Source organism: Lipotes vexillifer, unplaced genomic scaffold (genome assembly GCF_000442215.2).
Source record: "Lipotes vexillifer unplaced genomic scaffold, Lipotes_vexillifer_v1.1 scaffold438, whole genome shotgun sequence".
Lineage (NCBI taxonomy): Eukaryota > Metazoa > Chordata > Mammalia > Artiodactyla > Lipotidae > Lipotes > Lipotes vexillifer.
In genome coordinates this window covers 817,741-832,523 of record NW_006784126.1, presented here as the reverse complement: position 1 = coordinate 832,523, position 14,783 = coordinate 817,741, and the positions used below count along the sequence as shown (strand labels likewise).

General features: G+C 35.5%; 1 protein-coding gene across 1 annotated transcript in view; it reads left to right on the top strand.

The window, feature by feature from the left end:
- ENPP1 (ectonucleotide pyrophosphatase/phosphodiesterase 1) overlaps positions 1–14,783 on the top strand; it is a 68,914-nt gene that overhangs the window by 50,382 nt on the left and 3,749 nt on the right. Inside the window, exons 13-23 of the mRNA XM_007456537.1 lie at positions 417–548; positions 2,682–2,713; positions 3,469–3,596; positions 4,645–4,714; positions 5,583–5,670; positions 7,141–7,310; positions 8,151–8,202; positions 9,572–9,726; positions 11,266–11,395; positions 12,467–12,547; positions 13,382–13,514. Coding sequence (XP_007456599.1) covers positions 417–548; positions 2,682–2,713; positions 3,469–3,596; positions 4,645–4,714; positions 5,583–5,670; positions 7,141–7,310; positions 8,151–8,202; positions 9,572–9,726; positions 11,266–11,395; positions 12,467–12,547; positions 13,382–13,514 — 1,171 coding nt within the window. The remainder of the gene's footprint in view (positions 1–416; positions 549–2,681; positions 2,714–3,468; positions 3,597–4,644; positions 4,715–5,582; positions 5,671–7,140; positions 7,311–8,150; positions 8,203–9,571; positions 9,727–11,265; positions 11,396–12,466; positions 12,548–13,381; positions 13,515–14,783) is intronic.

Genomic DNA, 14,783 nt, shown 5'->3' with positions numbered 1-14,783 from the left:
GAAAACTATTTCTAGAAACAGTCCTAAGAAGCTGTATCCTAAAAAAGCCCCCAGTCCTGGAATGAGGTTGAGAGTTTTATACTCAAGAGTTAATATGCTAGGTGATTCTGAGAAAGTAACTATGCTTTCATATTCAGCCTAAAACTGTGATATTCCTCATGACTCACATAAAGATACTGTAATATATAAATAAGAAGAAACACTAATTTTGGATGAAGGAAAGGGAAAAGATTTTTTTTTAAGTGACGTGGTAGATATACATGAAATTCTGTGTCTTACCTATTAGATGTTCACTTGTCATGAGAACTGACCTCATGTTTATTGATTTAAATTCTGGAAGGGAAAGAAATTCTGTCCTACATGTTAAATGTTTTTTATTAAAGTTGTAACATGTTTGGGGATTTTTTTTCTCCTAGGCATGGAACAAGGCAGTTGTAAGAAATATGTGTATCTGAGTAAATATCTGGGGGATATTAAAAATGTTAAAGTTATATATGGACCTGCAGCTCGATTGAGACCCTCTGATGTACCAGATAAATACTATTCATGTAAGTATATCTCTATGCTAATTTTGAATATGATTATATTCACAATACATTCCTCAGAATCATTATGTCTCTAAATTAAAGAGGATCAATTAATTTCCTTTTCATGATTAAATCTCCAGTGCTGATCTTCTGCACCCAAAGGGATTTTATGGAACTAGATGTGAGGGCACAAGTCTAACCGCTTATCTGTTATTCATGGCTAAGAATATTATTTGATGAACTTGGTACAATTTTATGTTATCGTTGTGTCTTTTGCTTGTGTTGGGTTCAAGATTACTTGTACTAGAAAAATAAAAACTTAAAAGTTCAGCTACATTTATTCAACTTTAATTAATGTCATTTCATTAAAATAATTTACAGCTGTTATAGGATAATATTCCATTATGAGGAGGAATGCTGGCAGAGATGATTAATTCTATAAGCACCTAATTTCTGTTCTCAGAAATGACTTTCTTAAACTATTCCAAAAAACAATGAGAATGTGTTTTTTGAATAGAGAAGAAGAAATTTCACATTCTCTCTTGACCCCATGTTGTACTCAAACTTAACTACCAAGAAAATTTAAATATTCATTCTTTTGAAAGTCAAGCCTATTTCAGAACTGATTGCACCTCTATTATACCCTTCTTCTTGATTACCATCCTTGGTAATTCGCAAATACTAAGGGCAGTTTTGTTTATCTTTTTGTTGCAATTACCTTTGAAATGGAAAGAGAAAAGAGCTTTTCTGGCAGTCATCAGCATTGGATTAGGTTTGGGTATATGCAGTGCTATATGTTTCCGTAGATACTGTTGAATATTCATGAGAAGAAGTAGATTTCCCTCCAGGAAAATAGTTATGCAAATATATTAACATAGTAACCCAAAGCACAGACACTAACTTGTACAATAACAAGTTTTAATTAGTGTTTAAAAAATTTATTAAAGTAGTACATGATTGTTATAAAACCTGTTATAAAACTATACAGGCAATGGCAGTTCCCAGAGATGTTTAGGTTAGAATGGCTAAGCTTAGCCACACCCTTATCTCAATTAGGCCCCTGAGTTTCCCAATTTAAAGTAAAAATTACATATCTCTGTATCTACATTCATACATTAAAATATATATACAGTACATATTCTTTTATCTGGATAATTTTCTCAAACTTATGTAAAGTATAGCTAAAAGAATCGTAGGGAGCTAGGCAGTTACTGTTTACAGCACAGAGTACACTAAGTAAGTACACTGTGGGCTTGCTGTGAAAATTCAGTTTCAGAACTCTTCTACCTGCCCTCACTTCTAAATTCCCCTATGTCCTTATTTGGAAATTCTGGAATTATCCTTGAATATCAAAGTATGTAGAAAGTAACAGTTTTCCACCCTAAATCCTCCTAATTCACAACTCAGTTCCTCTCTCAAGAGATAAATACTTAGATTTGGGATGTGTCTTCCCAGGTATTTGCTATGTATATGTAAAACACATTCATTTTTATTTTTACAAAGTGACATTATACAGGATCTAGATGGGTGGATGGAAGGATGGATAGATATTTGGATGCATGGACAGATAGATAGATGGATGGATGTATAGGCAGATGGACAGGCAGATGGATGAATGGACACACATATGAATGACAGATGGATAAACTGATGTTCTATAACTTGCCTTTTCACTTAACAATAGGACATAATTTCACAGGCATGGTCGTAGTGGAGGTTGGGTGGTTCCTAAAGATCTGTCTTATTCCTGTCAATGGCTAATATATAATAATTGAAATCAATGGTCCCCAACCTTTTAGGCACCAGGGACTGTTTCGTGGAAGACAGTTTTTCCACGGATGGGGCGGGGGGATAGTTCAGGCAGTAATGCGCGCAGTGGGGAGCGACAGGGGGCGGTGGGGAGCGGCAGATGAAGCTTTGTTCACTAGCCCGCTGCTCACCTCTTGCTGTGTGGCCCAGTTCCTAACAGGCCGCAGACCGGTACCGGTACGTGGCCTGGGGGTTGGGGACCCCTGATTTAAATGATCTGTTTGAAACCAGCTTTGGTATTTAAATATAGGGTTTGAGTCTGACATTATATATTTTTTGTATTATTTTTATTTCTAATGGTAGCATACCATTCAGCTATTAATTCTTATCTTTGCCCCCCTTCAGTTAATTATGAAGGCATTGCCAAAAATCTTACTGTGAGTATCTTTTTTCCCCCATTACTTTGTTATTACTAGTTTTGTATAAAATATATTTAGAAGAAAGTTTCAGTATTTGTTCTTGGGATTGTAGAATTTAATCTAATTTTTTGAGTATCTGGGCCAATATTTAAATGCTCTGTAGTTTTTAAAGATCCTTAAGGACATACCCCAATAATGTAGGTTTTTTAAATTTTAAGAATTTATTTATTGACATTGTTAAATTTATATGACAGTACAAGAAATAACTGAAAACAATAGAAGGAAAAACCCTATAGCTGTACTACCATAAACACTGTTAGCATTATGGTGTATTTTCTACCAGTCTTTCTTATGCCTATTTTTTAAAATAAGCTTTTGTCCTAGTGCTGATTTATCTATACTACATGTTTTTACTTGATAGAAAATTCTTACAATTTTAAAGAAAATTCTTAAAATTGTTATGAGTGTTTGAAAATATGATCATCAGTAGTAACACAAAGGTAAACTAGTGACTCAATCTAAGCATCCTGGGACTCTTATGTAATAATTATGATTTTTCTAGAAAATAAGAATATTCAATAGTTGGGAATATTCAACTTGTACTTTATATAGGTAGTAAGAACTCAGTTTATTTGCATCTGTGACTTATTGGGCATACTGATTAAATGTTTGTGAGAAAAAAATTCATATGGAGTTAGAAAGCAATTTCAAGGGAAGTTTACACTTAAGAAAATATGGAAATAATGTTTTTTCTTTGCCTTCTACAATTTCAGTGCCAGGAACCAAACCAGCACTTCAAACCTTACCTGAAACATTTCTTACCCAAGCGTTTGCACTTTGCCAAAAGTGACAGGATTGAGCCCTTGACATTCTATTTGGACCCTCAGTGGCAACTTGCATTGTAAGTTCTGACAATCTCCCATGTAAACTTAGCTTGATCTTATAGTAATTCGAGGTAACCATTGGGCCCTTTCCAATGATGTTGTTATATGAAAACTACAAATATGATTCTCTTCACTCTATCCCAGGGTCTCTCAACCTTGGCCTATTGACATTTTGGATCAGATAATTCTCTGTGGTTGGGGAGTCGTCCTGTCTGTTGTGGGATATTTGAAAACATCCCTGGCTTCTACTCACTAGATGAAAAAACACCTTTTCTATAGTTGTGACAACCAAAAATATCTGCAGACATTGCCTGAAGTCCCCTGGGGAGGGGAGTCACCTCCAGCTGAGAACCACTGCTCTGTCCCCTCACATCCGTCTTGATTATTTCTTATGCTCCACATTTGTGTAACCACTTGCCATTGTATCTCTTCTGCATGTTACAGTTATGCCTAATAATACCTTCGGAGTCTAACAAATAATTGGCAAAACTCTTTATAATAATGAGCCATTACCTTCTTCATTAGACAAAGCTGTTTTTTCATTCTTGTTATACTAGTCCATTAATAAACCTCAGTTTATTGGTGTGTTCAGCAAATTATTTGGGTGGTTCATATTGTTAATATCTCAAAACTTGATCATTAACTCTGTATGGTTGCCAGGAAGCCAGGGATGATAAATACCCCTGTCCAGCAAAAGCTAAGCAGGGAACCAGAATTCAGTCAACAGAATTGCACTGTCTCTGCTTTATTAGAGAGCTGTGCTTTCAGTGTTTAGAATAAGAATATGAAAGAAGAGGAGGTCCTTACCTTCATGGGAGAACTAATATTAGTGAGCATCTACTGTGTTCTAAGCACTTCTTTAGTACAGATCATTTAATTTTTATAAACCCAGCATGACAAATTGAAACCACGAGAAGATAATTAAATCGCCAAAGTCACAGCTGAGTAAAGAAAATATTAAATATTAAAGAATATTTACTCTTTATAATGGAAATAATGTCATGATTGTCAGTTTTGCTTTATGAATGGACTTTACATTGTTAATTTATATTATGTGAAAATTAGGAATCCTTCAGAAAGGAAATATTGTGGAGGTGGATTTCACGGCTCTGACAATGCATTTTCAAATATGCAAGTGAGTAAACCTATTATACAGTAAAAATTATAGTTTATATCTGAAGAAAAAAACTGATATATAAAGTTTTAGACTTAAAATCATAGACTGTCATTATATGTCTTGAATGAGAATTAATGAAGCTTATAATTTCATGTAGCTGTTTTACTTTGGACATTAAATAAATTAATAGAATTTTGTTAAATATTTATATCCATGTTTTATGAATGTGACTTTTACCTCATACTAAATTTCTAGTAATTATTTTGTATGTATTTGTGCTTCATTAAGAATGTTGCTCCACAGTAAATGAAAGCCAGTAATTTAATAGGTGAAAAGATATCATAGTTATGTTTTAAATAAAGATAATGCCGGGAATTCACTGGTGGTCCAGTGGTTAGGACTCCGTGCTCTCACTGTTGAGGGCCTGGGTTCAATCTCTGGTCAGGGAAGTAAAATCCCACAAGCTACGCAGCGCGGCCGCCCCCAAAATAATAATGCCTTCCATTTACCTAGCACTTTAAAAATTTCAAAATATACTCATGATAATTTTCTGATTTGATCCCTACGGCACTGTGTGTGGTGGGAAGAATGAGATTTAGATCCCATTTCGTAGTTGAAAAAAGATTTCATCATCATTCTGTTCTGATTGTCACGTTAGGAATTATAATGCAGTTAAGAAAAATAACCTAGATGTCCTTGGATTAAAAGTGCAACAGGGGTTAAAATAATATCCTAGAAAGTCCACTGGGCGCAGTATTTTTCCACTTACCTTAATATAACCAGTTCATATATGTACAATGGGGAAGATATAAAATACCTTTTTGGTGACCAACTCCATACATAACTGAAATGAGTAGATAAACTGTTTCTTTTCTGGCCAACATAGGCCCTCTTTATTGGCTACGGACCTGGATTCAAGCATGGCATTGAAGTTGACTCCTTTGAAAATATTGAAGTCTATAACTTAATGTGTGGTAAGTGTGAACAGGCATCTTTTCTCCCTTCTGAACACAGAGCTGGAATAGGATTATCAAAAGTAGGTCACATGTTGGGCACCTTTCTGGAAGTGATGATACGGCAAGACAGACCTTTATATTTCCACCTTTCTTCTTCCTGACCTAGAGTCATTGAAAAAATGTGCAGAACATAATCGTCTGATGACTGACCTGTTCCTTCCACTAGACTGCACAGTGGTAAAGTACAACACTCAGAGTAGGGAGGTCTGTACATCCCAAGCACCCAGTACTTTGCCAGGCCCTGGACTTCATTAAATGACAGTTGAACCAGATCAGGGTGGAAGCCAGAGAAAAGAGTTTGGGGTTGTGAAAGGTAGACAAAACAGTTGGATCCTCTAGTAGTAATAATAGTTGAATGGATGGCAATGTCAAGGTTATAGAAATGGAGGAGGACATATTGAATATGTTCTTAGTTTACTCTGGACCTTCCAAATTAGTACTTTTATGGTTGAGTATTGCATTTTAAATATTACTTCCTTTTTCTGATAACAATACTGGGCATTTGTAAAACCTTAAATATGTTCTAAGTATAATTATTTTAGTGAGAGCCTGTATACTTAAATGAGTTAGTATATCCTAAAGCACTTAAACAGTGCCTGGCATATAATAAGCACTTTAGTGTATAAGTGTTTGCCATCATTATTATCAAGAGCATGAGTCTTAGACTTGGACAGAGCTGGTTTTGAATCCTAGGTCTACTACATTAGTAGCTTGAAATCTTGAGCTAAGCACTCTGGTTACAGGCATACCTTAGAGAAATAGCGGGTTCAGTTCTAGACCACCGCAATAAAGTGAATACTGTAATAAAGCAAGTCACATGATATTTTTGGATTCCCAGTGCATATAAAAGTTACATTTATATTATACTGTAGTCTATCAAGTGTGCAATAGCTTCTGTCTAAAGAAGCCATGTACATACCTTAATTAAAAAGTCCTTTGTTATTAAAACATGCTAACCATCATCTGACAATGTGGGGTTGCTACAAACCAATCTGTAAAAAATGCAGTGTCTCTGAAGTGCAGTAAAATGAAGAACAGTGAAACGAGGTCTGCCTGTACTCATCTACCAAATGTTGACAATAACTTATTAAATTGTTTTGAGGATTAAGTAAGAAAAATATATTAGCATACTGATCGGCATATAATAAGCATTCAACAGGAGATAACTATATTTATTGTATACATTAAAATTTAGAAATTTTTATAGAGAATTACAGCATGCATATCAGTATTTCCGTTGAGAACAGCGTGGTCATAAATACTCTGCAACCTAAGAGAGAGAGACTTACAGTTTTATTTTAGATAAAGAGTTAAGGACTCTTCAATAGATTTGGCTTTAAAAGATAAAATTCATAGTGCAAGTCTACTGTTTACTTCGTTTTGAAATTTCTAAGTAAATCTTTATTTACCATTCTTGAAATTATGCAGATTTACTGAATTTGACACCAGCTCCTAATAATGGAACTCATGGAAGCCTCAATCACCTTCTAAAGAATCCTGTTTATACCCCAAAGCATCCCAAAGAATTCCGCTCCTTGGTACAGTGCCCCTTCACAAGAGCCCCCAGGGAGAGCCTTGATTGCTCGTGTGATCCCTCGGTAAGTAGTCCCAAGAAGTTTAGCCCAGTGGGTATGATTTTTTAACACCCTCTGCATAGCATATGTTGTAGAAATACATAATGATTAAATTAAAATTTATGAGTGGGAGTAAACATATATTTATTTTCAATTCCAGTGACACATGCCGACCCTCTTATTATTTATTTTTCCCGCTCCGGGTTTTTGCACTCTCGCTCTATTTTTATCCCCATGTCGAGACTCGATTTGGCTGCAGGCTGGGAGAGGTCTAGCTGAGTCCTGAAATGTACTGAATCCCAGAATCCGTGCTGATATCCTAGCAGTGAGGTCTTTTATGAACCAATCACAACATTCCTTTTCTAAAATACATCCCAACCTATTTTAAATTTAGAGGGAAAATATCATTTTTGGGCATGAAATGGATTTATGACACTTTTCCTTTTTTACTCCTATCATAATATACAGTTGTTGTAAGGAGATGAAAATATATGACAAGTTATGGACAAAATTGATAGTGTCCATAAAAATAGACATTTGAGTAGTTCATCTTATGCTTTCCATTTTGTTTTAGGTTTAATTTAGACTTGTAAAAAGACTGTTAGAGTAGAGATAAGAATTATAAAGCAGCAGTTACATTCTTGTTTTCGATGACTTGTGTTATGCTATGCTAACAATTTTGTCTTTTTGCAACTGTTATCCCTGTTCTTTTATCTCTTCTTCAAAAAAAATTACTTTCACTTGCACAAAATGATTTTAAATTTATCTTTGTTCTATGGTGGAATACTTAAGCTGTAAAATTCATTTATTACAAAATGAAAGCATGTTTCTCAGTCCTTAAAAATTGTATCATTAATTTTTTAGATTTTGCCAATTGTGGATTTTCAGACACAGTTGAATCTGACAATGGCAGAAGGTAAGGCATGCTTAGTCTTGAGACTGGGATGTGGAAGCAAGCTTTGTCTCAACAATGTGAACCACAGAATTAGTTTTGGGTCATTGTTTGGGAATAACCAACAAAATAAGGTAGTAATGGAGGACCACCTGATGAACCGGAGAGATTTCTTAGCTTGATAGTCTAGACTATTAGTCATAAGGAAAGAAGGCGTGTTTACAGTGGAAACAGCATGTAATATAATTAGTGGAAGCTGAATCCCTCTTTATGAACTTAGTGGAGTGTTTTGAGATCTTGAAGATATTTATAGGTTTATACAATATTATAATAATAGGTCCTCAGATTTCCATTTAAAATACCCAGTAGCTTTCTATCTTACCTAATTCTTAATTATAAGGGAGTATAAATTAAATTGATTTACTTATCTAAAGTTATTTCTTCATAACTTTTGAATGAAAATTAAGAATATGCAGGCAGCTGATGAAATGTGGATATTTAGTATCACTTTGACACAGTCTCTGATCCTTAAGTTACTTGGCTCACAGCTTTTTCTTGCTGGAATAAAAAGGTGAATTATGCATTCATATATGCAGAATGAATGAAGTTCTGCATTCATTCAATATGAATGAAGTTCTATTCATATAGAACTTCTCTATATGAAATCTCTGCAAATGTTCAGATTAGAGAAATCTCTGATGGCCCCATGGTGGCAAAGTTTTGTGGTGAAAAGTGACACCTTGGAACTGAGTAGATATGGGTTTGAATATGAGCTTAGGAACCGTATGTCCATTGAAAAAGCATTTACTCCCTATAAATTGCTGTTTTCTCATCTATAAAATGGGCATATAACCTTAATTCTTAGGGCTCTATAAGAATAAAATTCAATGATGTATACAAAGAACTCTAAAAAAGCATCTGATGCTTGGAAAAGGGGGCAGTAAACGGCATACATACTATTGTTGTTTCATTCAGTGTAGTCTCATAATTTCAGTTTTGAACTTTTGCTTTCCAGGTACACACATCATCCAGAAAATTTTCCTTCTGTAGTATATCCTGGAAAATAAGTAATAATGACAATGTTAAAGTATTTTAGTAATATAATTTAAGTCCTAATTGCTGAAATTCCTAGCAATTTCATGTAGTATCTTGTGATATCTTAGTATTACATTGATCTTTCAGAATCTTCATAGGCAAAAACTGCAGTGAACTCCTTTCTTTGTAAATTGTTTATAGTTCTGCTCTTTGTAATTAGTTTAATTTTATAGTTACAAATAACTTTTCAATAGGGTTAAGTAGAGGAAAGAATTAGATCAGTATATCATTATGTATTATCATATCATGCACACTAAGTATATTTGAATGGTGGTTTCATTTTCCCCTGTGACCCAAGAGAAGGCCATTAAGCGTGGCACTGTACCTTATGGAAGACCCAGAGTTCTCTGGAAGAACAGCACTGTCTGTCTGCTTTACCAGCACCAGTTTGTGAGTGATTACAGCCATGACATCCTGATGCCCCTTTGGACAGCCTACACCATCGACAGAAATGCAAGTATTTGTCACCTCTTTATCTCTGTGTGGTTATTTTATATTATCATTAAGTAAAACATTGAAAGCATAGTTTCTCACTGTCAATCTTGGCTCTGTAATCAGTTCCCAGATTAGAAGATCACTGAACTGAGAGTCAGAAAAATTAGATTCTGGTTCTAGCTCTGCTGCTAACTAGCTACGTGACTTTGACACTCAGAGCAAACTTCTCCTGTGAAATGAGGGTGTGCAGTGAAGATTTCTCCCTTGCTTTTGTTTTTTCTCAGTTTTAATATTTGATGATTCTAATTTCTAATTTAATGAACTCAGTTTTACAATCAGTTTATCTCAAAATACATAGGGGTGTAAGTACAAGGATTTCCCTTGGCTGCCCAAATCGTAGGGGGTCCTCAGTGATGGAGAAGGCCATTAAAGCTCAGTTACCTCACTGTGTATACCACCTATAGGAAGACACCCAGACCAAACCAGGGAAAGGTCAGGGATCCTGCCTACCACCCAGACTAGAAGAGTTTGGCCTTGAAAGAAGTAGGGGAAAATATCCCAGAATAAGACCACCATCCCCCTCACTCTCATCCCTTGGGTGCAGTGGTAGAAAGATAAATGATGAAGGAAATCGGCCTTGAGAAAGAGAATGGGGGGAGGAGATGAGATTTAGATCTTATCCGGAAGTGGAGTTTTAAACTAGGCTGACCAGATTTTCAAAAATGAAAATGTCTGGCAAGCTATAGGATGCCCTGAAGGGATGGAAAGGGGATTTGAGAGAGCTTAGCTGACTGTAGCAGTTAGATTTTAAAAACAGAGCTTTTGTTACTACTCACTAAGACTGCTAAATAAAAAGATAGGGAGACGTGTATATATATGTAATTTCTGTATATTGAATACACACAGACATTTCACGTATTAACATGTTTTTACCTTAATTTGATTTTTAATTTTTAAAGAGCATCTTCAAACACTTTAAACACATTTTACTTGACTTTGTAGTATATAGCAGTTTACCCAGTGTTTTGTAGGTCCCCATCCTATTTACTGTTGTTTAATACCTTAATTATGGTGTTCTTGGACTCTGAATTTTCAGTTTTCTTATATAATGAAAGCTGCAAAAATTCAGTCATCACTACTCCTGAGATTTTCATATCGAATTGCTGTTCAGTGGCTTCTCTCCACCCCCTAAGCCCCACTACTTTTGTTGTTGTGGCTGTATTGGATATGAAAGAGTCTGATCTCTAAAAATCAGCAATTCACTACACAAAAGTTTGAAACTGAGTAGACAAAAACATTATAAACAAAATTAGCACAACATAGTAGGAAAATATTTGCACATATATGATTAATACCCTAATATTGTAAAGAGTTCTTACACTTCGGTTAGAAGCAAGATGAATACTCTCGCAGAAAAATGGAAAATGGTGAAGGACATGAACCGACAGCCCGAACTCCATGATTTTATGTTGTGGTTCACCTTTAACTATGTATAAAACTCTCTCTTTTTCTTCCGTGCGCCTGATCCCTGATGGTCCTTTTCATTTTGTTCTTCAGGATAGTTTCTCTACAGAAGACTTTTCCAATTGTCTTTACCAGGATGTCCGAATTCCTCTTAGACCTGTCCATAAATGTTCGTTTTATAAAAACAACACTAAACTGAGTTATGGGTTCCTTTCTCCACCACGTAAGTCTCTTCCTCTTTGACCTTCCCTTTCCCTTATCTTCTTTCTCTCTTGCATTTCCTTTTCTTTCTTATGGGGCAGTGTACGTCTTGTTGATTTATTGGTGAAAACTGTGAATGGGAAATAGAACTATTAGGGAAAATTGTCAAGTGTCTAAAAACTTGAGCTTTGGAAACCTTTTTACTTTTGTTTGGAGGGTGATGGATTTAGTGCAGGCACTGTAGGTAGAACATCCTTCACTTTTCTGCATTTCTTTTCAACAGAATTTGGGAAAACTCAGGTCAGAAGGATGCATCAGGGTTCTTAGGAAGGAGGTATCATTTTGTTGTTTGAAAAGAAAAATGTGGCTTGTCAAAGAATTAGGTAAAGGGAGAGCCTAAGTGTGCTTGTTCTTTCACCGATACAAAGCCCCCAGGGAATGGCTTTTTTTGAAGTTAAGTGTTCTGTGTTTTCAAGTGGCAGACTTGTATGTTAATGAGAAGACAATTTGAATCTGTCCTAAAAAGGCAAAACTCAGAAGCCTCCAGGTGCTCAAAAACACTCAATATCCAATTGAGTCCCCAGAGCAAGCTTCTGAAGTCAGAGCTTGGCTATTGCATTATAAAAAGACAGGTCTAAGCCAGAAGTCCATACAAAGAAGCCTTGTACAGCAGTTTGAGGCAGACATCCTGTGCTGTTTTTTCTAGTTAGTAGGTGTTGTTCTGAAGCCAGATATTCTCTTTTTTTCTTTTCACTCTGAGAGAGTTTAAGGAAAGAAGATTGTTAACACAATATACTTTAGTTGAAATAAGGCAAATGAGGTAAAATTTGAATATGTTTAATTTGGGACCTTCATATTAAAGATTCTGTTTCATTGATAAATTCATCTCGAAGAAGAAAAGATCCAAATATTTTGTTTTTTTTAAGGGACTTGACCAAACACATTGCATTTCCCCTTGACCCAGTACCTGGGAAAGTTTTACAAGTTTAAGATGATACTCAGCTGATGTTTATAAATGCCTCCCATGAGAAAGTATAATTCCTAGTGTTATTTGTGAAGAATGAAATAGTTGACCTTGTTATTTTCTTTGTAGAATTAAATAAAGGTTCAAGTCAAGTATATTCTGAAGCATTGCTTACTACTAATATAGTGCCCATGTACCAGAGTTTTCAAGGTAAAAAATTTTAATCTTATATCTCATAATTTCAATGAATTTCCCTAAATTATACGTATGATTTATATGTAATAAGACTGATGCTCTAAATTAAATGACTAAACATCAGATACGTTCTTATAGGTTTGTTTAACTTTGAGAATACCAGTACATAAAAAATTCTACAAGTATTAGAATTATGATATATTCCTATAGTTATTATTATGCTTTGTACTTAAGTGTTTACAAGCATTTCTGGTGGAAAAAGTATGTAATGTTCTTCCTAAGTTATGTAGCTAATACGGTCTACTAACATAGAGTAAATTTCAGTCTATTGTACTATTTAACTATCTGGAAGTCCTTGATAATTGTTTTTTATTTTAAAATGAATAGATTTTACATCATTATTAATTATTGCAATACTCGACTCTTATAAGAATACACATTTATACTCTGTGACATATAGAATTTCAAAATATAGAGCATACAAGGAAATTATTACTCTAATTTACATCTAGAATGCTTTTGAATATTTCAAAAAAATTCAGATATTAACAATAAATTTGAATAACCTGCCTTGTTTGTGTTCATGATTTTTTTTTTATGCTTAATGATGATGTGTGTTCACAGCTTCATGATAATGCACATGTTTAAGGATGCCTGAAATAGAGTTGAATTCAGCATTTGCTGGTTAGTCCTTCCAAGGGCCACAGCTGAACAGTGTAGTTTGGGCCAAACTTGACTTTATCCCTAATTATGACAAATGCTAATTTTGAATCATGGTGTTGATTTATTTCACATGACAACATGGCACCTTGTTCTTTTGAAACTACGCTGTCTTCCTTCTTGTTTCAGTTATATGGCACTACTTTCATGGCACCCTACTGCAAAGGTATGCTGAAGAAAGAAATGGTCTCAATGTTGTCAGTGGTCCCGTCTTTGATTTTGATTATGACGGACATTATGATTCCTTGGAGACTCTGAAACAGTAAGAACGTATTTCATTTACTCTTAAAAACAGCTCTCAAGTGAGATTACCATCCAGCTGAGTCAGCAGAACCTTTTCTATCTTATACTGTTCATATTTATGTACATGACATTTCTGATTACGCTGGAAGCCCCTTGAAATATCTGATTAATTTTGATGTTTTGCTCTGTGCTAAATATTTTTTAGATGAAAGTAGTGTTTATTGCCCACTCAGCTCAGATGAATAATCCTGTAGTTCATATTAAATACTGAACTCTGCCTTTGTTAAGATAACATCAGTGTTGAAAATCTCTCTGTGTGGCTGTTGTTAAGATACTGTCTTAACTTGCATACTGCCAATTACAAGATGAAGAATGATATAGTGTGGCTGGAGGCACCCTGAGTCAAGGAAGCAGAAGGCTTATAAAGCGGTAGTGCCCCAGGGTTGCCCCTGGTCTAATGTCACAGCTTTTACCCAACTCTGCTGGGAGGGGAATGGTACAGTGACCTTCTTGAGAAACCATCAGTGGTGCTGTTTTTATAAAGGAGAAGGGAAGAACATTTTAGAGACTAGTTAATCTTTATTAAAACAATAATTACAAGATTTTGGGGAGCAATTTTGCTCTTCAGACTGTAAGAAAAAGAGAGTGAAACATCCACTGAGATTCAGCCCCTTTCTGAGAACCACTCTCTCAGGCAGATTTAGGGATTACTGTTTACACACATACACCTGTGACCACTTTAGTTTGTAAAATTTCATTTTTCTTTTTTTTGTTTTTACTATATCCCTTGAGGCCTAAGGGTGCCATGTAAATGCCTCAGAGATGACAGCAGTAGAACGGGTAAAGAAGAGAACTTATACCTTTCCCATTCACAGCTTCAACCAGAGCGCTGTTTCCATCTCTTTTATGTATCATGGTTCCACATACGATTATGTTTAAAAACAATGATACCACTACCTTAAATTTTGAAAGATGCTAAAATACCACCCAAACAAATCTAGGTTTTTTTTTTTTTTTTAAATTTCAAACAAATCTAGTTTTGAGACCAAAGGAAATGGCAGAATTAAGATGAGGTAAAAGTGTCACTTGGGGGGGCTTCCCTGGTGGCGCAGTGGTTGGGAGTCTGCCTGCCGATGCGGGGGAGCGCGGGTTCGTGCCCCGGTCCGGGAGGATCCCACGTGCCGTGGAGCGGCTGGGCCCGTGGGCCGTGGCCGCTGGGCCTGTGCATCCGGAGCCTGTGCTCCGCAGCGGGAGAGGCCACGGCAGTGAGAGGCCTGCGTACCGCAAA